The 24,523-nt window shown below is 44.0% G+C and overlaps 2 protein-coding genes across 6 annotated transcripts; both read left to right on the top strand.

Annotated features, from left to right (window-relative positions):
* The first annotated feature begins 35 nt into the window (after nt 1–35).
* On the top strand, nt 36–13,577 carry LOC146562547 (tRNA (32-2'-O)-methyltransferase regulator THADA). Of its 4 annotated transcripts, XM_085294376.1 has the most exons (32): nt 39–393; nt 488–668; nt 754–840; nt 924–951; nt 1,054–1,202; nt 1,282–1,401; nt 1,486–1,606; nt 1,827–1,972; nt 2,049–2,133; nt 2,211–2,347; nt 4,958–5,155; nt 5,264–5,984; nt 6,254–6,406; nt 6,504–6,613; nt 6,717–6,877; nt 7,804–7,958; nt 8,036–8,200; nt 8,286–8,434; nt 8,529–8,666; nt 8,746–8,850; nt 8,937–9,137; nt 9,236–9,386; nt 9,586–9,838; nt 10,270–10,506; nt 10,618–10,825; nt 11,106–11,294; nt 11,834–12,093; nt 12,196–12,366; nt 12,447–12,713; nt 12,802–13,004; nt 13,096–13,212; nt 13,315–13,577. In XM_085294376.1, exons 1-32 carry the CDS (start codon nt 269–271, stop codon nt 13,356–13,358), a joined length of 5,535 nt encoding a protein of 1,844 aa, XP_085150502.1. In that variant the 5' UTR covers nt 39–268; the 3' UTR covers nt 13,359–13,577. The 4 variants fall into 4 exon arrangements, with proteins under 4 accessions (XP_085150503.1, XP_085150502.1, XP_085150500.1 ...); XM_085294374.1 differs by having other exon boundaries at nt 40–393; nt 10,621–10,825; nt 13,096–13,577; XM_085294373.1 differs by having other exon boundaries at nt 40–393; nt 13,096–13,577.
* Nucleotides 13,578–16,325: 2,748 nt separating this feature from the next.
* pik3ip1 (phosphoinositide-3-kinase interacting protein 1) lies at nt 16,326–22,656 on the top strand. Of its 2 annotated transcripts, none has more exons than XM_085294372.1 (6): nt 16,326–16,691; nt 16,873–17,001; nt 17,403–17,519; nt 18,947–19,063; nt 19,245–19,323; nt 20,918–22,656. In XM_085294372.1, exons 1-6 carry the CDS (start codon nt 16,580–16,582, stop codon nt 21,132–21,134), a joined length of 771 nt encoding a protein of 256 aa, XP_085150498.1. In that variant the 5' UTR covers nt 16,326–16,579; the 3' UTR covers nt 21,135–22,656. The 2 variants fall into 2 exon arrangements, with proteins under 2 accessions (XP_085150498.1, XP_085150497.1); XM_085294371.1 differs by having other exon boundaries at nt 16,346–16,691; nt 18,881–19,063.
* Nucleotides 22,657–24,523: the final 1,867 nt, after the last annotated feature.

Raw genomic sequence — 24,523 nt, 5'->3', positions numbered from 1 at the left:
TATTTTTTCTGTTTGTTTGGTTTTTTGTTGTTGTTGTTTTGTTTAATTGCTTATTTGTTTTTTTTGCAAACCAGTACATTTCAAATTTGAAAATCTATGGATAGCAACAATAACACTTCGGCCTCTAGGTGGCAGCATGTGGCTGTAAGTCTGCGATGACAGCTGCTCTAAAAAATAGTAGAAGAAGAGTCTTGTCACGTGACCTGTAAATCAACGTGCTCGCTGGGAGTCTGGAAACAGTACACATCTGTACTGTGGAATCGATGTGATGATGCTGGGGTTTGAAGAGCTGCTGAGAAGTCTGCAGGACTGTGTGATCTCCGAGAATGAAGCAGCTGAGAACGTCAGCCGGACTCTGAGGCAGTTTCTTCAGAAACTGTCTGAATCGTCCAGGTAGCAGATGCACCTCAGGCACGCATAGCTATTTTCTAAAACACTGCATGCTGTTCTGAAAAGTTTGGCTGAATAAGTGCGCTTCCGTGAACAGGAGCGGCGTGAAGAGATGCAAGGAGCGCTGCTTGGAGGAAGCTGTCCAGCTGCTGAGACAACTTTCTGAAGCACAGCTGTCTGGTTTAGAAAACGACCATCTCACACTTCTCGTCAGGCTGCTCATATCCACGCAGCTGCAGATGGTCGGCATCTCCACAGCTTGTCGCAAAGTGGACCAGGTTGGCTTTACTTTGTGTCCGATGTGGCTGTTCGCAGCTTAAAGACAGAAAGGCACATTTACACCTTTATTTTATTCCTTAACAGATGTTGCAACATTTAGCAAAGGTGGACCACCAGCTGGTTTTTAGAGAGACCCGTGAGTGTTTCCACTCCGTAGTCCACAGTGACCAGGTACAGAGTCCTCACTTCGCTTTGGTTTGTCGCACATTTCCATAAAAGGACTGCAGCCAACTTTGACCTTGTCTTCATTTCAGATTTTGTGTTTTGAGGATTTGCAAAGAGGTCAGAACAAATTTAAACTTACATTTATTTTTAGTAAGTTGCCACCTTTAACTTGTGTTTAACTGTTGTTCCTGTGCGTATATATACACACACTGTCTGCAGCTTGTATGTTCCTGGAAGACAGCACTGTTGGCCGTGAGGTGTGGAGAGAGTCGTACATGTCCATGCTGAACAAAGTTTCTGAGTTACTCCCTGTCGCACTGCAGCAAGAATCCCTGAGAGATGGACCGCTGTGCTACATTACAGTCAAGGTATGCGAGGAGCAGTGTGGATCATCATCAACTTACTGCGTGACCTCTGTCACTGACCGGAGAACTGTAATCTCTGCAGGTGTGTTTGCAGATATTCCAGCTGTTGTCCAGTGATGTTGCTCCTCTGGTGTGGGATGAGGAACAGAGAGCCCCAGTGCAAAAGATCCTGCAGACCCTTATGGCCATAATACTTGGACAGGTTTCTAAAGAATTAATTAATCACTCACTTACGGGATAAATGTCAGCTGTTACAGCTTAATGCTGACTGTGTCCTGTCGTGCAGTGCTGCAACAGAGACACTCGTCTTCTTGCCGGCACCGCCGTGGCCATGCTGATCAACACAGCCTCAGAGAACGGAGCTGGAGGAGCTGCAGCCTGGAGTCTGCTACAGGTCTCTCACTTGGGTATGGAAGCAGTGACATGAATGTAGAAGCAAATCAAGCACTGGAATTTGAACAGATATTTACCCAAGCGAACATCTGCCAATACATGTAATATATGTTGCACTATGTCTAAAAATTGATCAGAAACTATGCACACAATGTGTTATCACAGATTCTACAGCACACTGTAAGTGTGTGGACACTCGTTGCTGAATAGCTCCCACTTCCTGTTATTTCTCAGAGCCCTGGCTGCTGGCTGTCGGTGTTCTCCGGGTGCAGTGCAACCCTGCAGAGAAGGATGGAGTGGCCAGACTGGCTGTTTGCAGAGGTCTCCTGACCTGCTGTCGACCTCACATTTTGCTCAGTTCACATGAGGACGCCCCAGAAGTAAATCTACCTGAAGTCCACCTCAGAGCATGCATTGTGGTTGTGTTTGCTTTCATTTCCAAACTTTTCTCTTTAGAATCGCCTGCTGCTGCACGGTTTGTTTCCTCTGGTGTTTACTTTGTGCGAGGAGAAGCTGGATTGTCACTACTTTGCCTTCGAAGGTGAGTTGCTGCCTAAGCTGTTTGTTCATGCTTTGCAACACTTCTGTGGCCTACATAAACCTGAGGTGTTGTTGCAGTGTTAAACTTATGGCTGAAGAAGGTGAAAGAATGTCTGGCTGATCTGTGGAAGGTGACACGTGTTCGCCTTCTTCCTGACAACTGCACTCTGCTGCAGCAGCTCATTCACCTCATCTGGACCAATGCAGAAAGCCCGGTGAGAACAGAACTATTATTGTTAAGTGAAGTGGGACGTTTTTAATATTCAAACTCTTCGATAGACAAAATTGGCAATATGGAAAGAATTACAGAGGACAGGAGTAGGATAGGCAGAGGAAAGGGGAGCAGAAAAAATATCCTATCATATTCTACTCCTCTCCTCTATAATTCTTTAGTAACCATGTTTGTCTTGTATATTTTTATGTCTGATAGACAAAAGACTTAAAATAGACTGTAATTGGAATAGAATTTGTTTATATTCTGTCTTGGTTGATGTCATATTAGCTGCTCAATAAATCAGAATCAGAAACTTTATTGGCATTGTCACGAGAACAACGAAATGAAGAATGGTCCCCGATCATTGCATCATCCCTAGCAATATCAAAATATAAATAAAACAATAAAATTCAATAAATAAAATAGATAAGAATACTTAAAATACTAATAAGATGTAACAGTAAAACATTCACATACATTCCCACACACATGCTTCAGGCCGTGCATAGATTAACACAAGAGTGGCGTGATGGACATTTTTTTGTAGTATTCAGATGTGTTATTGCAGTTGGATAACAGCTGTGTTTGAGTCTATTAGTCCTTGCTCTGATTGCCCTGAGGGCAACAGTTCGAACAGGGAGTGGCCAGGATGTGAGGTGTCTTTTATGATGTTTTGGGCCTTTTTAAAACAGTGGGCATTGTGTAGAACTTCTAGTGTGGGGAGAGGGCAGCCAGTGATCTTTTGGGCGGTGTTAATGATCCCTTGGAGTGCTTTCCTCTGAGCCCCTGTGCAGCTAGTGTACCAGATGCATATGCAGTAAGTTAGAACACTCTCAATGGTGGCTCTGTAGAAGGACACCAGCAGTCTCTGTGTGATGTTATTCCTCCTGAGAATTCTCAGGAAGTACAGTCTCTGTTGGGCCTTTTTCAGCAGCTCGGAGGTGTTCACACTCCAGGAAAGGTTCTCCTCTATATTGACTCCCAGGAAGCGGAAGCTTGCCACCCTTTCTACACAGTCCCCATTTATGAATAGTGGTTGGATCTCTGCCTTTTTCCTTCTGAAATCTATTATGAGTTCTTTGGTTTTTGAAGTGTTGAGGAGGAGGTTATTGGCCTTACAACATGACGTCAGCTGCTCCACCTCGTCTCTGTACGTAGACTCGTCTCCCTTGGAAATGAGCCCCACCACTGTGGTGTCATCTGCAAATTTCACAAAGATGTTGCTGTGGTGGCGAGGAGTGCAGTCGTGTGTGTAGAGAGAGTAGAGCAGTGGACTGAGCACACAGCCCTGGGGTGAGCCAGTGCTGAGACTCAGGGCTGAGGATGTGTGATGGCCAACTCTGACTCGCTGTCTACGGCCCGAGAGGAAGCTGTTGATCCACATGCAGGTGCTGTATGGAAGCCCCAGGTCTTGTAGCTTGGCCACCAGTTTGTGTGGAAGGATGGTGTTAAAAGCTGAGCAGTAATCCACGAAGAGCATCCGCACATAGCTACCATGCTCTTCCAGGTGAGTTAATGCAGCATGGAGTGCTGTGGCTACAGCGTCTTCCGTGGACCTGTTTGCTCTGTAGGCAAACTGGTGTGGATCCAGGCTGCGGGGCAGGGCTGCTGTGATGTGTCTGCGGACCAGCTTCTCAAAGCATTTCATTACCACTGGGGTGAGTGCCACCGGTCTGTAGTCATTCAGGCCGGTGATGTGGGGCTTCTTAGGCAAGGGGACTATGGTGGAGGACTTCAGGCAGAGTGGGACAGTCGCCTGTGCGAGGGATTTGTTGAAGATCCTGGTGAAGATCCCAGCCAGCTGTCCTGCACAATCCCTCAATATTCGACCTGGCACACCATCAGGACCCGCCGCCTTCCTCGGGTTAACAGCCTGCAGCATGCGCCTCACCTCGTGCTCTTCCAGGGTGAGGGTGGTGCTGCTATGGGTGGCGTGTTGCTGCTGTGGCTCCAATACCTCCGGTACCCTGGTCTCAAAGCGGGCGAAGAAGATATTCAGCTCCTCTGCCAGCTCCAGGTCACCGTCCGCAGCTCCGAGATTGATCTTATAGTTGGTTAGGTGCTGGATGCCTTGCCACACCTGCCAGCTGGTATTACTCTTCAGATGGTCCTCAATCCTCCTCCTATAGTCCCCCTTTGCCTCTCTGATGCCTCTCTTCAGGTTGGATCGGGCTGTGGTGTAGTAATCCCTTTTGCCAGACCTGAACGCAATGTTCCTCTCCTTCAGCAGCTGCCTGACCTCCCGGGTCATCCAGGGCTTTTGGTTGGGATAAGCCCGGATCCATTTGACTGCTGTAACAGTGCCTATGCAGTGTTTTATATAGCAGAGGACACTGTCTGTGAACATTTCCAAGTCCTGATGTTCAAAGATATCCCAGTTAGTCCTGTCAAAACAGTCCTGCAGCTGCTGAGAGGCACCCTCTGGCCATATGGTAATATTCTTTGTGATGGTAAGAGCAGTTTTCTTGAGGGGGGCATATGCAGGGATTAGAAACAGTGACAAGTGGTCAGACTGACCCAGATGTGGCAAAGGTCTGGCCCTGTAGCCCATTTTGATGTTGGAATAATAAAGTCATATTACAGCCAGGGTTGTCGTACTGTGTGTTTGCAGGTGGACGGGGTGTCAGAAACTGCTCGCAGTGCATTTTTTCTGCTGCTGGATCTCTATGAGATGGACTGTAAACAGTTCTGTGACACAAAGAGGGCTCTTTATCTTACTCTGCTCGAGCGAATAATGAAGCTACCTTGGGAAGCCAAAGCTAAGTATCATCGCCTGTGCGCCTTGCTGCCGTATCTGGGTACTGACAAGGTGAGAATTTAAAGGCAGTTACAGTGTTAATTAATGTTGTGAGCTAGTCATTATTGGCCATGTCTTTGTTTACTTTTTCTGTCTTTCTTTTGCCCTTCCTGTCTTCAGCTGCTGGATCAGTGTCCTGAAATATCCAGTCATCTCCTGAAGTGCTTGTCTACCAATCACCTGGCACCGTGTGGGTCAGAGCTTTATAAAAGTCTGATCCAGCAGCAGAGGCGAGAGCTGTGTGATGGCTCTTCTTCACACGCGGAGCTGGATCTGGCGAGTCACTGGGCACGGCGTTGGCAATCTGTCCTTCATGAGGCGCTGACATCTGAAGTGCCTCTTCTACAGAACAACAGTGCAACGCAGTTATTACCCTGCACCTTCCAGGTGTTCCCCTCTGCTGTGGACCACATGCTGGCCTCCCTGGACCCATACACCCCAGGTCACCTCCACGCCTGGGCCTGCATCTTGAGCTCTTATCGAGCTGTAACTGGAGACTCCCTCTGGGCCCTTCAGGGTAGTTCCACCTTAGAGACCCTCCAGCTAGCTCTAGGATCTGCAGATGACAAAGTACGACTTGCTGCTCTCAATCTGCTCTGCTGCTGCCCGAAGACCAAAGACACACCAACTCCGCAGGAGATGGCGATCATGAGGACGTTCATACCTCAGAATCTAAACTGCGACTCCTCGCCTTTTCGCCAACATTTTCAGGCTGGAGTGAAGAAATTTCTGATTCGGATCAGAGATGGCTGTTTGGCATATGTCAGAGGACAGAAGGGCAAAAAGAAAGGAGAATCCTCTCACTCGGAAAGAACACAGGATCTCTTAGATCAGGGAATAGGTGAGAAAATCATCATTTTTGAATGAGACCTTTCTAGTTCCCCATTTTTGTCCTTAGACTATACTAGAGTAGCTTTGCATGATTCACAATTCAAAATAATCCCCATTTAACCTACACCAGGACAGTCAGGTGGTCCTCTGTATGAAACAAACTCTCCTCCCTTTAAGGCGATCGTTCCTTTAAGCCAGCTTCTTCTGATTGATAGGCAGTCTCAAACAGGTTTGAACAGTGCGTAGGTGAGTGACTTCTTCTTTTCATATGTCATATAGGATTTGTGGAATGGCTGAGTCAGCTTCCATACACCTATCTGGCACCAGGACACAGTTATCAGAGAAAGAAGACGGCATTGCTGTTGCTCTCAGCAGTGCTGGAGACCTGCACAGACACCTGGAGCCCAGACAGGAAGAAGGGACAACCTCCGGGTACGTTTGGAAAATGTGATGCTGATATTCTACACTTAACAGATTTTTTCCCTCCTGTTTTTTGGCTTTTAATGATATCTGTGGAACATGTTTGCAGCAAATATCAGTTCTCTCATTAGCTGTGCCAGACAGAGAGGACAGTGGGATTTCTTCTGCAGGACGAAACAGCTAGTACTTCTCAGCTGTTTGGAAGATTCTACAAATGAGGTAGAGATGCCGTTTCTTACCTTGAAATTTTAATTGGTTTAAATCAATCGAAGCTGAATATAAGGAATCCCCCCCCCCCCCCCCCCCCCCCCCCCCCCCCCAGATTCGGGAGCTCGCTGCTGGGTTATTGTTGAGATTTTTTCCACCCAGTTTTCTGGATGATCTCACTGAAGTGCTGCATACGAGAACTAAACAGCTTCTATGCAGTCCCCGGGTGCAGGAGGCCCAAATGGGAGCACTGATGATGAAGATCCTCCTTCAGAAGTAAGAACTGCTCTCTAAAGGCTGTCGTTCTTATTATATTTCTTTTTTTTGGCATGTGGATTCAAAGCACAAGCTGTTGATTAATTAAGAGTTGCAGTCTATTAGAGAGTGGTGTGTTTTGGTCCCCTGCAATATGTCACTATTGCACAATACTGTAGCATTCCCAATGCTACAGTACTTTTCTTGCTTTTGGAGAATTGAAATGATAAGATTCTTTAAATGATGCTGTAGGTCCATAAACTCCTGATTGTGTAGATGCAGTTGGCAGTCAAAGGAACAGTTTGCATTGCCTGCTGATAATACAAAGGAACTTTAGAAAATGCTTCACAGGTAGTGAGATTTCTTTGGCAGGGGAAGTTACTGAACACCCAAACTCTGTGAAAAAACATAAATCAGGGTTAACTCAGATTAGTAATATAGTTGCTAAAATAAAAAGACATTTCCACTAGAAGAACATGTGATTTTTTAAAAATTTACAGACGTACCAGAAGCTTTGTTCTCACCTCACGCTTAATAAGAGCCAGCTCACTCAAAACAGAGCTGCCACTGCTCATTGAAGAACAGTGCAGAAAGGATGGCGTGCAGTTTAGTCTTCTATATAAGAAACTTTTGTGGCTTGAAAATACTTGTTTGTATTCACAGGTAATATGAACTAAGGAGACACAGTATTATGAAACCAGACATGCAATGTTTTACATAAAAACAGAGCTTTGTTTTTAGCATTGATAATTGTAATGTACATCAAACTGGAACAAACTGCTTAAAAACAGCTTCATTCTCACTGATGACATTTATTCGTTGTATATTTTGGACTCTGATTGGACTATTTAGATTCACTGTGGTGTGACGATCGGATCCATTGTGCCGTTTTTTTTTTTCTGGGGACACCAGGAAGAAAATTAATTTCCGTTTTTTTGTCACTGTAGATCAAAACACCAGTGTGAGGGCTGCAGGCTGAACAGTAGGGAAAGTAACTCAAAGGCCTTCTGCATGGTTAAAGTCCTGGTGAAGGAGCTCGAGGAGCACTATCTAACAGCCAAGGCAGACATGATGCTTGCTGCCAGAGAAAAGCCTATACATGGTGAGACTGAGAGACATTTAAGATAAACCTCAAAAAAAGTTTCAGTCCTTTAAATCCTGTCACGAATTGGGTTGCAGGTGCTCTAAGTGCTCTTCAGAGGTGTTTGCTTGAGACACCCAACAGTGTATATGACACACTTGACCCCAGTCTGAACATGGAGGTGCTGGGCCTGCTGGAGAACATCTCTCTGCTGCTGCTCGGTGTTCTTTACGGAGATCCGGAAGCATGTGCCAGCGAGAAGGGTAACAGAACAGTCTGCAGAAACACTTCTCACTTAGTTCAGATTTATTTCTACACCTCTCGAGAAATTACTCTGTCTCGTCCTAGATGCACCGCCTTCCTTTTGTGATATGGGAAATGCCATCAGCTCTCTGATAGCCCAAACATCTGCAGGTGGCCAGGCAGAGGGAGAGGAGTGTGTCCTGCTCTCTGAAGAGCACAGCCTTGTTCTCACCTGCTGCTGGGTCTCCCTCAAGGTATAGCTGTAGATGTAGATGCACAAACTGATTGCTGAACGTTGAAGATGTTTTTACCACTTTGATAAATGTGCATTATTTGTTTTCTGATTAGGAAATAGGAATATTTTTAGGCTCTTTGGTGGAGAAAATTCTCACACAATCCAAACCCAGCAAGTGCCTTCTAACAAAACAGGATCTAATCAAAGCTGCAGAAATATTCAAGAATATTCTTCTCAAATGCCGTCACTGGGTAAGTTTTATAGAGCCCACTGAGAGGCACTGAGTCTGGATGTTCTAAACTTTATGAAACTATATTTTTTCCTCACCAGGGGGCAGTAGAGGGATGTTGTATAGGTTTCACAAAGTTCTGCGCTTCTCTATTGAGCAGCAGTGATCCAGAGCTCAGGGATATCCCAGCCCAAATGCTGAAAAAAGTAAGTGATGGTGCATTCCCGGGTTGAAAGCTTTACACGGATTGTTGGCTTTTAGATTGAGTTTTTCCACTCGTTTCTGTTTACAGGGACTGCAGGTTGTTCAGTGTCTTCGTTCTACATCTGTGACCCGGCGGGCTGCGGGGTTGCCTATGCTGATCCTGTGCATTTTGTCTGCAGAAGAAGCGAGTAAAGCAAGACCACTGTTAGCCCACAGTATGCAAACCTTGCTGGAAACAGCCAGAACTCCTCTAAATGATGACTGGGACCAAACGTTGGACCTGCCACAGGTGCGTAGCTACAGAGGGAAGATGTTGGTTTTTGTAATTAAAAAAGACAAAACAAAAAACAGCAGAGGTGGTGGAATAATTGTGCTTTCCTCTTACAGGTGTGTGCAGTGCACACCCTGCAGGCTCTGGTGCGGAGCACGGCTTTGGGAGCAGCTATCCTTCAGTTTGCGTCAGATGTAGCTATCTTGTCACTCACTCTGCTCAGCTCTCCTTGCTGGGCCATGAGGAACGCTGCTCTGCAACTTTACAGTGAGACACTCACTCATTTAGAGTTTTAGTTTTACTATGTATTTGTAGTTTTTCATCATGACTGTTACTGTGTTTTCTCCATTTTTAAATATCTGTACAAATACCAGAAATACCTCAGTTTCCTTTTAAAGAAGAAACCGATTTTGATTATTGAGGAATATGGCTATTAAGTTCAGCCCTAAATATCCTCTGTTTCCAGGTTCTCTCTGCACACGAATGCTCGGCCAGCGGTCGACCTCTGAAGAGGCTGGCCCCACGCAGCATGCTATGTCTCCTGCTGCCTTCTTCTTCCACTATCCTGCACTCCAGCCCTTCCTCCTGGGCGAGCTGAGAGGGTCGGCACAAGACCTCGAGGGTCCACCCAATGAGGCCAAGCTACATCTCAAACCCTCGCTCTACCCTGTTCTCACTCTGCTAGCCCAACTCCAGCCCGGTGTTCAAGACTCAGAAGAGTGTGTAATGTTTACATTTCTCTTAAACAGTTTGATTAGAAGTAAGATTGAAACATTACAGTGACTTTACAATGTCACTGAAGACCAGCGATTTAAGGAAGGCATTTTAGGAAGTTTTCACATTTGGTTTTTTGCTTAAAGTCAGATAAGAAAATCAATATTACTCTCATGTCTGCACAGTAAATATGTAGCTATAGCTATCTACCATAACTACTGAGAGCAAGAACAAAACATTTAGAAATAAGCAATCTCATTTTGCTGGAATTCTTGACAAGAATAAAAATAAGTATATTCATCAAAATGTTCCTTGTATAGGTCAGCATTTTGTTTCATTTATACATTTCTGGTATATGTTAGTTGCACATTAATAAATCTCTGTATTGAGCAATATTTAATTAAGTGAATCTCCTGGCTTTCCTCCTTTCTTCCAGAACTTTGTCAGACTTCCTGCCTCCTTTACTCCAGCTGTCTGCCAGTCCGATTTACAGTGTGAGAATGATGGCCTCAAAGGCTCTGGTTGCCATGACTCCTCCCTCTGAGTACATGAACATCCTCATCAACCTGACATCTCAACTTCCCAGTCCACAGCAGCAGTGCTCTCACAACCGGCTCCATGGACAGCTGCTGCAGATCAAAGCTATTCTAGAAAGAGCTCTCTGCGGCAACAGGTGAGACTTAAAAGAGCTCTTTATTCTTTCATCTCACACTTTCAGGCTTTCAAAGGGCTTTGTTCATTCATCAGAATGTCGGGTTTTGAAATCCTGCTGCGTTTCCATTAGCAGCACCCCTTCAGATAACCTGTTTGAGGTGCTGAGCAGGATAATAGCGTCACTGTGGATGGTGACTGAAGCTCAACGCTGCCCCCTGGTGAGAGCAGTCTATCTCGATGTGGTCGATGCTCTTAGAAGATTCTGCTGTGAGACCTACCTTTCAGATCTCAGCAGCACACTCCTGCGTCACCTCCAAACACCTCAGCAGAGTCTTCAGGTGTGTGAATTACTAACCCGTTTATTGGGCCCATAAAAGGTCTTCCAAAGCCTGATACATGTGGCTGGTGCAAATGTAGCTCCTTCATTTTATATAAAATAAGCACAAATGTGACTGTTATCAATATAATTAAATTTTTTTTAAGGATTCTTCTCTTGATCTCAGTCACTCAGTATCTAGTTGATTCAGAAAATATATTTGCAGCTGCTTTTACCACAAGTCTTTCTTTGTTTTTGCCTAATCCGCTCTGTATTGAGCCTGTCTATACCTGTTTCCACAGGTTGGGATGTCATCCTTCCATGAAAAAGCCATTCACTTTCTATGTGCAGATCAACAGTGGGCATGCAAAATCTGGGAGAACTTCTCTTCAGCGAGCCCTGATCTTAGACTCACATTGGTTGCATGGGTCCTGGATGGGCAGAGTTTGCGGCAGACTGGCTTGAAAGAAGTGGTCCAGAGGGTGCTGCAGGTAAAACGTGATTTGTTCCCTACACTTGAGGCAGCACAGAGAAAGCAGACTTTCCCAAAACCAGCCGAGCAGCTTTTTTTGTAACGACCTTCTTATAATACAATGAGAGGAAACCTTTGAGCCAAAGATAATCTTAAATATAATGCCAGCCGAGGTTGACAGCTGGCAAAAGAAAGGGTGTGCCCGTACACTATTATAATTTGGAAAAAGGGCGACTCTAGCACAGCCGTGCTGAGGATATGTTCCCTTTATATCACTTGTGTGTTATGTTATCGCTAAATCAACCAACTGCATTGTTTCCTGCCAGTGTTACTCACCCATTTTAAAAAAGATCCGATAAGATCCTGAATATCTGCAGACAGTGGGAAAGATGATTCTTTTGTGGTTTGGTGTTTATTTTCCAGCAGTTTTTTTTAACCTGTTCATCTGATTTGGTAACAATGCATAAGCACTGCTTTCAGTAAACTGAAAATAAAGAGAAATTATCTGTTAAAAGACAAAAAAGAACCTGAACGTCTTACAATCAAATCCACTTCCAGGCAAATTTAAGGGAGGCGTTGTTGAGCCGCAGTGTGGAGTATTGCAGGAGCTACCTTGCAGCCCTGGTGGCAGTGATGGCCAGAGGTGATACCGCTTCATCCCAGCGTGTTGTACTCTTGGCCCCACTGGAAGAGCCAGTTCTGCTTGAGTGTCTGGATTTGCTGCTTAGGGACCTGGAGGACCAGAGAGGCGGGCCAGAGTTTCTATCCCAGGCTTTCTCTGCTGCTAGCCTGCTGCTGTCCCATTGGCCACAATCCAGGTTTTTACACATTTTATTGCCCCACTTTATTTCTTTATTAAGTCCCATATTGGAGTACGTCTCACTGCAGCCCTAATTTTCTTCTTTTCTTTTGCCAATCAGTCTAAAGATATCCATGATCCAGCGCTGGTGTGGTATTTTGGAATGCCTTTGGGCCCCAGATGTCCCTGAAGTGCTCAGGATAGCATGCGCTGAAGCTCTGTGTGTGGCTGGAGCGCCACTCATGAGCCACACAATGAAAGAATACAGCACTCTGGTTCCCATTATGATCAGGTATTAAGGAAGTCAAAGCATGTCGTCAGGTGATGCACTCTGATGAGCAAGACTTCAGAACACTGAATCTTCCCTCCTAGGTTGATCAACACAGGCCTTTACTTGCTGCAGGACCAAAGCCAGGAGGTGAGGATTAAAGCGGCTTGTTTCGCCTCCGTGCTCCACCATGCAAGAAGAGGCCAAAGCCAGAGGAATGTCTACCTTGTGCAGGTCAATCAAGCTCTGCCATTCCTCTTGGATGTGCTGCTAGAGGAGTGCTGGGATGCTCCTGGCACACTGGAGGTGCTGATGTGTCACCTGCCTCAGTCTGACCTCAGATCTGTGCTGAGACATGCCTCGGTGGAGGGGTACGTTTCATCACTGAATCAATGCATTTGTACAAACGTAACCATATAACCATATTAACTGCGTGTGGCTTATTGCTCCCTCTCTCAGGTGTTCCAGTCTGTATGAGCAGGATGAGGCCAATGTGTTTGCAGAGCCCTCTGTGATGTCCGTGCATGTACTGCCTTACCTGCTACAGATGGCTGAAAAGTACTCTCAATCCTCTTCTCTGGCACGGAGCCTGAATTCATGGGCACAGGACAATGCTGCACAGGTGGTAGACGGCCTTGCAGTCTGCAAAGAAGTCCAGCCAGGTGCCACATTAGCATGCCAAACGCCATATACATACTCTTGCATATTTGTGAATTTTCAATGTTATAATTCAATTATTTATTCTTTCTATAGCTGAATCATTGACCCCCTTATGGCTGGCTCTCCTTGTGGACCCCCGTTTCCACAGCACCCTGTGTGGCCTGTTGACCAGGGCTGCCTTCCTCCTCCGACTACTGAAAACATCTAATTGTATACAACACCTTTGTGATCCTTTATCCGTGAACACGCATTTACAGGACGTTTGTAGTCTACTCACTCAGAACGGTGTCCACTTTCCTTCTGCTTTGACAGCTGCTGTGGCTGGAGAGCTGCCACTACGACAGAGCGCTCAATGAGCAGAGCCTTTTTGGCTGATGTGGCTGTGGATAAAATTACCTGCAGACACTTGAAGAATGATGATGATGGCATACTCGTATAAGGCCCAAGGCGTGAATGAGTATTGCAGATCCTGATGCTGCAGTACAAGGTTATGTAAGAGCTGCTACCACTTCTGGACATTATAATATTTGCTCTACAGAAAAGAGACCATCCAGGCTCTTCATGCCAACTGAACATATGCTTAAAAAAAAAGAGAAGAAAAAGAAAACAGCTGCTCCTCCTAATCTCTAATAAAGTTTAATAACATTTTCTGAGGGTTGGTTCATTTCTTGTAGAGCTACAGTCACTAGAATAGCAGGTCTGCCTTTGATCACCATAAACAGTTTCCCAGCTACAAGTTTGCTGTGTCTGAGCATCGACAGCAGTGAGGCTCAGAGTGATGCAGTGATGTAATGCAACAGCATCTGGAGAAATTATCTGCCTGCTACCCACCAGGGGAATACAGTGCATGCTTTATTGTTCCATTAGAGGCCTTCTGCCTGGATAAGTGTTCCCTTTCCAACCACATGAGGGCTGATGATTATGGACTTGAATGTGATTGAGAGCCGGCGGTTGCCCTGCAATAGACCGCACACTTGAGCAGTCTTACATCACTGCTTTTGTTTGAGATGGGCAGCTCTTGTTATTAGATAAACAGGGACATCAAAGCGGGTGTACATGCTGTCATTGGACATGATTAGTAGTGCAGCATTATCAGTTTATTTGTATCTGAACCTACCTCTATATGTGCTTGCACTGTGCATATATGAAGCGCTGCACTTGTGTGCATCTAGGTTATGCAACAGTAATGACTATAAGCTTGTATTAATGGCTCGTAGATTAAACTTATGCAATGTGTCTTCTATGAGCCATGGCAAAATCCACACCTGAGTACTGTGAGATTAGCATGAGCCTCAAAGGAAACCGTGTGGGCCGTGTTGATACCGGCTCATTTTAAATAATGGAAGCAGGAGAACACAAGTGTGGGGGCCATATTTGGACAAACATAATCATTCTATCTAGAATCCTTTAAGAGTTTAAATAGTGCCTACAGCTTGCAGCTGCAGATAAAAACAAAACCATGCTTCCCTTCCTTAGTTTTAAACACACTTTACTTTCCTACTTTTTAATAATCTTGTTATTTTAACTCTTGAAAGCTTTTTCACATGCCTGAAAATAAAAGTGTACTTTTAATGAAAAGCTATTGTAATTGTGTTTTTTTGACTGAACGCTCCTTTATTCCCCTTAAACTTGAAAACAAAGTATGAGAAGTGAGTTTAAGGTCATGATGGTTAGAGATTTCCTCCTGGAGGCAAAGTGTGCATGAAACTGGAAAATGACCATCTGCTTCAAGAAAAGCCTCTGACGGCCTTTGTGACTGACAGTCTCTGGGTTCTCAGTAAGCCCGTGCCCTTGGTAATGAAATGATTAACTATGGCAACGTGAAACAAGACCATGTATGCGAAGCCCCTTTTATGTGATGTGTAAATAAATACTGACGTGTGTGCACTGCACTGTTTGGACGTCATGTTTTTCCACTGTTCTACCACAGGGACCCAGCTGATCTTTGCGTTTGCAGTACCCACACTTAGTTTTGTTTTCTTTTTATAATGACTTAAATCTTATATGAAATCTGAAATGACAGCTTCTTGTATCTTGATTTAAAAAAAAAAAAAAAGCTTATGCAGTTTATATAATCAAGAACTTTTTTAAGGGTGATACTTTGGAAAAATGTTAGTCATTAATATGATTAGTGCTGCTTACTATCATTTTCCAAACCTTTAAATCATCAAATATTAGGCACAGGCATCTGGATTGTCAATGTGAATGGTCAACCTTACACAGCCTAAAGCTTCAGATCACTCAGATTTAGTAGTTTAATTGTTTAATTTATATGCATGAGCTGGAACATTTCAGGAAGTTTAGCCTTTTAACGTGAACATTTAGCGCAGCAGGTCTCTGTGGAGGAGAACAAAGATGAATGCAGACAATGCCAACATGTGTTTTCACAGATTTCTTTCATTTAATCTCCAACAAGGCATATTTATTATAATTTAGTCGATTTCAGATAGGGCTCAGACACATTTCTGAAGGTAAGGAAGTCTTCCTCATCAGGTTGGAGAAACTATAATCGAATGGTCATGTTGACTTTTTGATTCCTTACCACGATGGAGAGAAATTTCTTAGGAGAATTCTTTACAGCAGCTCATTTCTGGAGAAAGTCGTGCTGATAAAAAGTGCAAGTGTTTATGACATAGATAGTCTCAATGAGACAAAATGATTAGATCCAGAGAGGCCAGAGTGTACTGGAGCGTACGGCACACATGTTCACTGTTTGCTCTGGTGATTGCCTGAAAACTGAGTAAGCATATATTTGAAAAGTGGCAGAGTGAACATTGACTGAGTCACGGGTTGGCTGCCCTCTTTATTAGTCAGCCAACAATGGCACAGGCCTCCACTCTGCTTTGAGCATACAGCTCCCTGTGCACAGGAAGAGACAACTGGCAGCCCTGCTTTATTAGGTTCAGCAGAGTCAACTTCTGACAATATCCACCTAAAAAAGAACAAAACAAGGGGGGAGGGGAAAAAAAAAAGAAAGCCTCCTGGGGTGGAGAGGAAGCATGGGAAACAGGAAGAGGGAGTTTGGATAAATGCACCAAGTAGTTAGAGCCAGATAAGACCTTGCAGTTGGAGAGGGATTAAAAATGGAAAAGTTTTTAATTTTTTTTTTCATGGAAATGGAAAAGTAGAGCAGCTATTTATAGGAAACCAGAGAAAAGGCTGTAAGTGTGGAAAATAGTCTTGGTTAAGGAACAGGATCGAGGCTTGATAGTTGGGGGGGGGAAATAAGTTCTCCTCACAGCTTAAGCAAAACAATCTCTTATCAAGGCTGCACGTATTATTTTTCAGGGTATGCTCTTCATTGTGCATGTTCATTGTGTGTGTGTGTGTGCGTTGCATAGGAATCTGGTGAGGCTTTAGGACCTTGAGGTTTGCACTGCAAAGGACACCTCTTCCTCCTCCGCCTCCACCGCAGAAGGCTGTTTACGAAGTAAGCTGAGAGCTCATCTTGACAAAAACAAGGGCTGGGACTGCAGCAAGAGGGGCAGTGTGTCTGAATCCAGCACAGGCTCGTCCTCCATCGGAAACACTTTGTATATATTGAAATATATATATACATTTTTGGTGTAGAGGGAAAATGCTGTCTGTGAAATCAGCCCGTCAGCTCTGCAAAGTGTTTTTCTCTTTGCACGTTGTTTTCCTGAGCGTGGCTCTGGTGGAGAGCAGGGCATCAAATGGAGACCAAAAAGGTAAACTTGTGCTTTATAGACTGATTTTTATGTATGTGTGTGTTGAATTCCTCTTTCTTTTTTTGTTTTTCTAAAAGCTGTGCTCCGAGTGAATGTTTATATTATTTTTCTATCCTTTCGTTTTCTTTGCACAAATAAGTTCATGTCTTGCGCTCACTTGTTGTTTTGCTGTTTCGCTCAGACTGCGTGAGATCCCATGGTGTGGACTACAGAGGAGAACAACAGAACTCCTCCTCAGGTCTGAGCTGCCTAATCTGGACCAATACTACAAGGGACTATGATGTTACAATCCATCCAGATTCAGAAAAAGGTACAAAATTATATTAGATCTAATGCCCCCCTTAAAATGAAGTCAGATTTGAAATGCCCACAGTTATTGGGCACAACAGTTTCCGTGCTGGATAACAAACAGCATGGAACATCTTGGCTGAGGTGCTGACATGGCAAAATCAGAGGAAAGGCTGTGAAATACAATAAAAGATGGGAATTTTCAGCATCTGTGCCTGTTGATGGTGTTAAGTGGCCTATTTTATGCACCAGTTGCTCTTTTCCTTTGTTTGTGCTCATACCAGGCCGTTCATTGTACTGTGATGAAGTAGTGTTAATGATTAATGAATCCACACAGTGGGGACAGACATGTAGAGATTGGCCTTTATTTCTACAAGGCATGGTATCAGACACATGCTATTTTTTTTATCATTCCTCCCGTAGGTGTTGGAGATCACAATTACTGCCGAAACCCAGACGCCTCTGAGAGGCCTTGGTGCTACATTGCTGGCCCAGATGGAGCAATTCAGAGAGAATCCTGTGCACTTGAGACATGCAAAGGTTGGTAAACCCTATACACAGCGGTAATTATTAATACTATACGAGTTGTATGCACAGTACAACTGCCATTTGCACAACAAATTCGACATTTGTAGAAACATGGCCAAAAATAAGCTGCACTGTCTGGCCTTGCAGTAGAAATGGGTTTTTTTTGTTTTTTTTTGTTTTTTTTGCTAATAATGATGTTTTCTAGCTTCTCAGCTTGAGGTAAAACTTATTAGTCAATGCAAAAAGTGTGCAGCCAAGTTGGAAACTCTTATCACTTAAAAAACAAAGTTTCCATCTAGCACATGTCTAAAACTTGTTCCAGTCTCATTGCAGATGGATCAGTGATGACTTGCTTTTAAGAGTGTAGTAGGTCAGCTGGGCGCTGTTAAGTTACTCTGAGGAATCTCGCGTGACCTTTGTCTCCGTCTCTTCTGGGGAGCCAACAAAAGTCATACAATAACAAAGCACCAGCGCACGCGTCTCAAACTTCTGTTTGGGGAAAGCCGTTGACCACGCCCAGCACCGAGCTTATTGGCACAGAGGAGAGGTTTTTCCCACGGAGACAGCAGCTAATTGGCTGAATCAGTTTATGACTTCCTGCCCTTTAACTGGGGCAGAGTTGATAAACAAGTTCTGTGGAGGAAACGGGGAACAAAAGATTTAAAGAGCAGACGTTGTCATCTGTTGGAGTGGCAGTTGGCTGTGCTGGGCTTGTTTGTGTCTGGTACATTGGAAAAAAACAACCCAAAAGGCACGTGCTCGTCAGTCCCCTATTGATTTACATCCCAACAGTTTGTTGAGAGAAATCTCAGAGCTTTCGTCATGTCACAACATTACCGCTGTTTTTGCGTCAGCGGTAATGTTGTTGGACCAGCAGTAATTGGACACCACATGGTCCACTTCTGGTCAAATTGAAGTACCGCCACACACTAAAGAATAAAACTATATATTAGGTTTTAAAAGCATAAATACATATTCTTGGGTTAGGGTTGCCAAAGTGAACTACTTCATGTAAAAGTAGAGATAAAAGGTAGGAAATGGAAAAACTCCAGGTTCAGACCCAGAGTGTTTTACTACGCAGACATTCTGCTGTAGTTTTTGCAGGATGTTCATTGGAATTGCCTTTTCAAACATGCAATGACTTCACATTCTGGAATGGCAGCATATGTTTCTCCAAAATGACTGTTACTACTTTTACATTACACGTCACTGTGCAATGTTTAGCATTAATAGTGCCTTCACAGATTAGCAAGCATCCTCAGTATACTAAAAAGTTTTTTTATGGCCAAAAAAAAACAACCTATTACTTCTGTTATATGGCAAAACATGACTTGGGGAAAGACCACTAAAAGGTTGTTTTGCTGTATGTTTAGAACAATACTCTTCCATACCAGCAAAGACTGAATCCCTCAGTACAAAAGCAACCACTCCCTCCACAGAGAGCGCTCAGCCAGCCAAAGCTTCGCGGGGAGATGTTCCAGCTCTGCAGCCAGTGATGGGGATCAGCCAGCGAGTTCGTACAGGACCAGCAAAGAAGAAGGACCTTGGCGCTATTGGTATGCTGTGCTTTTTTGTACTTTAAAAACATGTATGATGCTGGCATTGTGCACAAACCTGCAGCTTGAATACGTTTTAATTATAAATTACACAGTTTAGTTTTTAAAGGAGCTGAAAGTCTTTCTTATATATCTGTATCTTCTGTTTTAACCATTTTCCTCTTCTCCTTTTGTTTTTCAGGATATGTCCTTGCTATCATCATGATGGGGATTATAATCGTCCTTGGAGTGGGCATCACATTGGGCTACTTCTATAAGAGGTGAGCATCTTACTCACAGCAAGCCAGCTGGTTCAGTATCAGAGGGATTTGTGTGCATGAGGATGTTCAGGATTGTCTGTTCATGGATGGTGAGCTACTTAGATGTGAGATAAAGCCAAAATGCGATCCTTCAGAGTTGCATCGTCCAGTTTAAACCGGCTTGTAGTGTTTTTGATAGCTTTGAAAGGTGGAGGAGAAATACCGGAATGATTCATTCACACGACATCACGTGTCATCGGCGTACTCTTAAGTTTAGGCCATCGACTATTAAACAGATTCCCTACCGATGGTCTCTGTTGTTCTTCTCAGAAGCAAGGCAGCAGTTTTATGAGCTTTCTCACAAAAACCACAACAGAACATGAGGGCAAACGTGGCATGAAATGAAATGCCTGCAGTTTATTTTAAGCAGGAGGGGCTGAATGGGACAGGAAGCGTACAGTTATGTAACGTGCAAAACGTTAGCCCCGATGTTACGAAAGAGGGAACTCGGGTTCCCTTTGGCAAACACAAAATGCCCTCCCGGATCTGTGTTGGGCTGTCCTATCTGATTAGCGCTGCCCCGTCCTCGTTTTCTATTATTAGGAAGTGATTACTAATAAGGAGGAGAAGCATATTATGTCAAAGGGTTTATAAGTGGCCTCAGCATACACTGGCAGCATCGCCACCAGTAATGGGTTTGATGAGTGGGAGACATGCTTACATTCTTTGCAATTCGCTGTCTTTGACTGACTCTGCATTATCTTATGCCACCTAAAAGAAGAGCTGAGGAAAGATTTCACCCCAGACTTCTCCAGGCAAAGATTGCACACTATATCCCAGTGGAAACAGCCTGCAGTGGGAATAGATAGCTTATTGACAAGGAAACCAATCCCCTCGAGGCTTCCCTTCTACCCCAAACACCATCCATTTGGATTACCTCCAGGAGTGCACTGATTCATTTTGTAGCATTAAGTACAAGTAATCTTTTTTTTACATCTCGTGTATCGCTAACCCTCTGGTCCTGAAAAGAAATGGAAATTTGTGAGAAGTCTAAAGACTTTGTGGTGATATAAAGTGTTTCAAGGCAGAGCAAAGACAGCACAGGAGCAGGCAGATAGGCGTATATTGGCCTGTTTTGGCTTCAGATCAGCAGAAGGTCACCTCGTGCTGCTTCCCGTCGCTGCATTGCCTTGGAGTAGATAAACTCCCTGCCAGCTTGTGAGTTCTGGGTTCCTCTGGCCATCTGTCCCACTGCTGACAATGCAGCGCTTGGTGTAACAGGCTGTGTTATCTACGTACAGTATGCTCTCTGAAGACCCTTATCGTGAATATGCTGCCTCGGGTGACGCCCAGAAATACAGTGTGTAGGATCAGCGACAAGGCTTCTGAGTGCATGCGAATGATAGATATTTTCATGATGCTGAAAACAAAACAAGACTTGACTGTGATTGGTTGTTTGCATGATAGCTAAGAGTTAAAAGGGAGAATGAACAAATGCTACTGTTAATTAACAAAAATCCATTTAGAAAAATCAGTTATTGCAGATTCATCTTTTGAGGGTTAACTATATATAAAGAGATATCATAACCGATCTATGTTTTGTGTTTGCCTTTAGGGGTCGGGACCTGAAGAAGCAGCATGAGCAGCGGGTCTATGAGCGTGAGATGCAGAGGATCACCCTGCCCCTGTCGGCTTTCTCCAATCCCACCTGTGAGCTTGTAGATGAAAACACCATTGTTATCACAGCAGAGCATGAGACCACTCCCGTGCAGGACGACGCGGATGGCGGAGACCCTCTCATGGCCCAGCAAGCCGGTACCCCTGGAGCATGAGCGGGCATCTAGTTCCTGATGATTTTTCTTTTCTTTTATGGACCAAAGCACTCCCATCTCCCTGTTTCTCCTTTCCACCTCCCTGAGTAATGTCTATTTTAAAGGAGCAGGGGGCAGTGTTGTCTCCGGAGACTTGAACTGAATGAAGCTTTGTCCTTTCTGTATTTGTTCTTAACACGTGAGGCACAAACAAGATAAGTTCACACACAGTGGACACAGCCTTAACAACTAGAAACCCATTACAGTGGATCTGTTGTTAATGAGCACGTCTGGAGGTCTTTAATGTTCATATCTGATACTTTTGATAGCCAAGAGAATAAGGGCTATTCTCTTAAATAACAATACGAATATCAAGTCAGTGTTTATAATAATACGTAATGACACCAGTGTGTAAAGAGGTGTTGTTTGGAACGGGGAAAATGTTCATAACCTTTTGCTTTTCAAGGGAGGTTTGATTATGTGATGGATATCTGGTTTATTTTGATTTGTAGTGACCTGCTGGCTGTGCTGGCGGGGAGGCACAGACAAGAAACCTGTGCGCACAAAGACCGCTTTTTCTTGCGTGCACACTTGTGATACAGATGTGGTCCAAAAATAGTCTCCCTCTTGAGACAGGATGAGGGAGTGTGAGGTAAGACAGGCCCACTAAAGACAAGGGAAGGCCTATAACTCAAAAAACTGCCTTAGCATGATACTTCTGAATGTATTTCCTTTATAATGTTCCTGGAGATTTGTTTTTCGTGTTCAGCCGACGGGTAAATTTGATTTGAAAACATCGATGGTGGTCCCGGGAAGACGTGAAAAAGAAGACTTGCTATTTTTTTTTCACAGGTTAAGGAGTGACAGGAAATTTTCCAGAGTCTCCTCAGGATGAACGAGAGACAGTAGTTAGACGAAATAGCACTGCCGCAACACAGACCAGACGCGTTTAGAAAACAAAACAAAACATAAAAATCTGTCTTTGCAGTGCAGGGCAGTGTAGCTGAAGAGGTCTAGATTAGATTGACACTTTTGAGGTGTGCGCTGCAATGCTTTAGAGTTGACACAGGAATGGAGTAGATAGTAGAAACAGTCCAAAGTTTAGGTGTTCACATAAAAACACTCGAGAACATGATTGCATGTGTATGGTTGCCTGTTGTACGTTTCCCCTTCTGAGGCTTTTATTGTGTCTTAAAAAAACAGGACTAAAATGACTGCTTGAGAATAATTAAAAACGTTAGACATCATCAAGATTTTGCAATGGTAGTTTTCACTGCGTTACTATGTTGTTTGTTATGATCCAATCACTCCAGAGCATCTTGTTTTGTGATTATTGCTGGATCCGTATCACTGGTAATGTTTAGTTACTGCTGCTCCGTTATTTTAAGTGTCTGTGCGCTGGCTGCGATCATTGTTTATAGTAGCAGTGTGTTTAAAATACTTTTGTTCAGCGTTTGGATTTAGAACTTGTATTTTTATGAATGCAGATTTTCACTGCCGAGACTGAAATAAAATAAAAAAAAGCTAAAAGTACAACTTATAAGGTGTGTTGGACTCACTATGTTCTTTCTTACATTTATCGCAATAAAGAAAACAATACAATAGAGCTGATTTGTTCAAAGGAAGGACGTTTTTATGCACTGGCTCCCCCTGCTGGCAGTTCTTAAACACAACACTGAGGCTTAGGTTTAGCTGACTGTTTATAGGACAAAATCAGTTAAACATCAGAAAACTTAAACTTTTGTGGCTCCATTCCACCTGCTCTGGTACAAATGAAAAGGGACAACACGTGCACTGAAAGGGAACAATCTTGCAGGTGGTAACGGAATCTAAATCCTTTACGCGAGGAGCACAACAGGAGTCTTACAAAATGACCTCCAGCTGGCTGATGATGTGCATGTTTCTGACCAAACTGTCAGAAACAGACTCCATGAGGACCTGGTGTTCTTTAGTGGGACCTGTACTCACAGGTCAGCACCATGCACGTGGATTGGCAACTGTCATACAGGGAGTGCAGAATTATTAGGCAAGTTGTATTTTTGAGGAATAATTTTATTATTGAACAACAACCATGTTCTCAATGAACCCAAAAAAACTCATTAATATCAAAGCTGAATGTTTTTGGAAGTAGTTTTTAGTTTGTTTTTAGTTTTAGCTATTTTAGGGGGATATCTGTGTGTGCAGGTGACTATTACTGTGCATAATTATTAGGCAACTTAACAAAAAACAAATATATACCCATTTCAATTATTAATTTTTACCAGTGAAACCAATATAACATCTCCACATTCACAAATATACATTTCTGACATTCAAAAACAAAACAAAAACAAATCAGCGACCAATATAGCCACCTTTCTTTGCAAGGACACTCAAAAGCCTGCCATCCATGGATTCTGTCAGTGTTTTGATCTGTTCACCATCAACATTGCGTGCAGCAGCAACCACAGCCTCCCAGACACTGTTCAGAGAGGTGTACTGTTTTCCCTCCTTGTAAATCTCACATTTGATGATGGACCACAGGTTCTCAATGGGGTTCAGATCAGGTGAACAAGGAGGCCATGTCATTAGTTTTTCTTCTTTTATACCCTTTCTTGCCAGCCACGCTGTGGAGTACTTGGACGCGTGTGATGGAGCATTGTCCTGCATGGAAATCATGTTTTTCTTGAAGGATGCAGACTTCTTCCTGTACCACTGCTTGAAGAAGGTGTCTTCCAGAAACTGGCAGTAGGACTGGGAGTTGAGCTTGACTCCATCCTCAACCCGAAAAGGCCCCACAAGCTCATCTTTGATGATACCAGCCCAAACCAGTACTCCACCTCCACCTTGCTGGCGTCTGAGTCGGACTGGAGCTCTCTGCCCTTTACCAATCCAGCCACGGGCCCATCCATCTGGCCCATCAAGACTCACTCTCATTTCATCAGTCCATAAAACCTTAGAAAAACCAGTCTTGAGATATTTCTTGGCCCAGTCTTGACGTTTCAGCTTGTGTGTCTTGTTCAGTGGTGGTCGTCTTTCAGCCTTTCTTACCTTGGCCATGTCTCTGAGTATTGCACACCTTGTGCTTTTGGGCACTCCAGTGATGTTGCAGCTCTGAAATATGGCCAAACTGGTGGCAAGTGGCATCTTGGCAGCTGCACGCTTGACTTTTCTCAGTTCATGGGCAGTTATTTTGCGCCTTGGTTTTTCCACACGCTTCTTGCGACCCTGTTGGCTATTTTGAATGAAACGCTTGATTGTTCGATGATCACGCTTCAGAAGCTTTGCAATTTTGAGACTGCTGCATCCCTCTGCAAGATATCTCACTATTTTTGACTTTTCTGAGCCTGTCAAGTCCTTCTTTTGACCCATTTTGCCAAAGGAAAGGACGTTGCCTAATAATTATGCACACCTGATATACGGTGTTGATG

The sequence above is a fragment of the Mchenga conophoros genome, linkage group LG12, assembly GCF_057382185.1.
Source record: "Mchenga conophoros isolate Kocher_MC1m ecotype Shallow Benthic linkage group LG12, M_conophoros_male_GT1.1, whole genome shotgun sequence".
Lineage (NCBI taxonomy): Eukaryota > Metazoa > Chordata > Actinopteri > Cichliformes > Cichlidae > Mchenga > Mchenga conophoros.
This window is presented reverse-complemented; position numbering and strand designations above follow the sequence as displayed.

Bases quoted from the DNA above. Each gene is read 5' to 3' on its own strand.
- LOC146562547 (XM_085294373.1), top strand. From the start codon at position 269: ATGATGCTGGGGTTTGAAGAGCTGCTGAGAAGTCTGCAGGACTGTGTG. The intron at 9,839-10,269 runs GTGTGTAATGTT...CCTTTCTTCCAG, and splicing joins GGTGTTCAAGACTCAGAAGA to AACTTTGTCAGACTTCCTGC. The intron at 11,295-11,833 runs GTAAAACGTGAT...ATCCACTTCCAG, and splicing joins TGGTCCAGAGGGTGCTGCAG to GCAAATTTAAGGGAGGCGTT.
- pik3ip1 (XM_085294371.1), top strand. From the start codon at position 16,580: ATGCTGTCTGTGAAATCAGCCCGTCAGCTCTGCAAAGTGTTTTTCTCT. The intron at 17,002-17,402 runs GTACAAAATTAT...TTCCTCCCGTAG, and splicing joins CCATCCAGATTCAGAAAAAG to GTGTTGGAGATCACAATTAC. The intron at 19,324-20,917 runs GTGAGCATCTTA...GTTTGCCTTTAG, and splicing joins TTGGGCTACTTCTATAAGAG to GGGTCGGGACCTGAAGAAGC.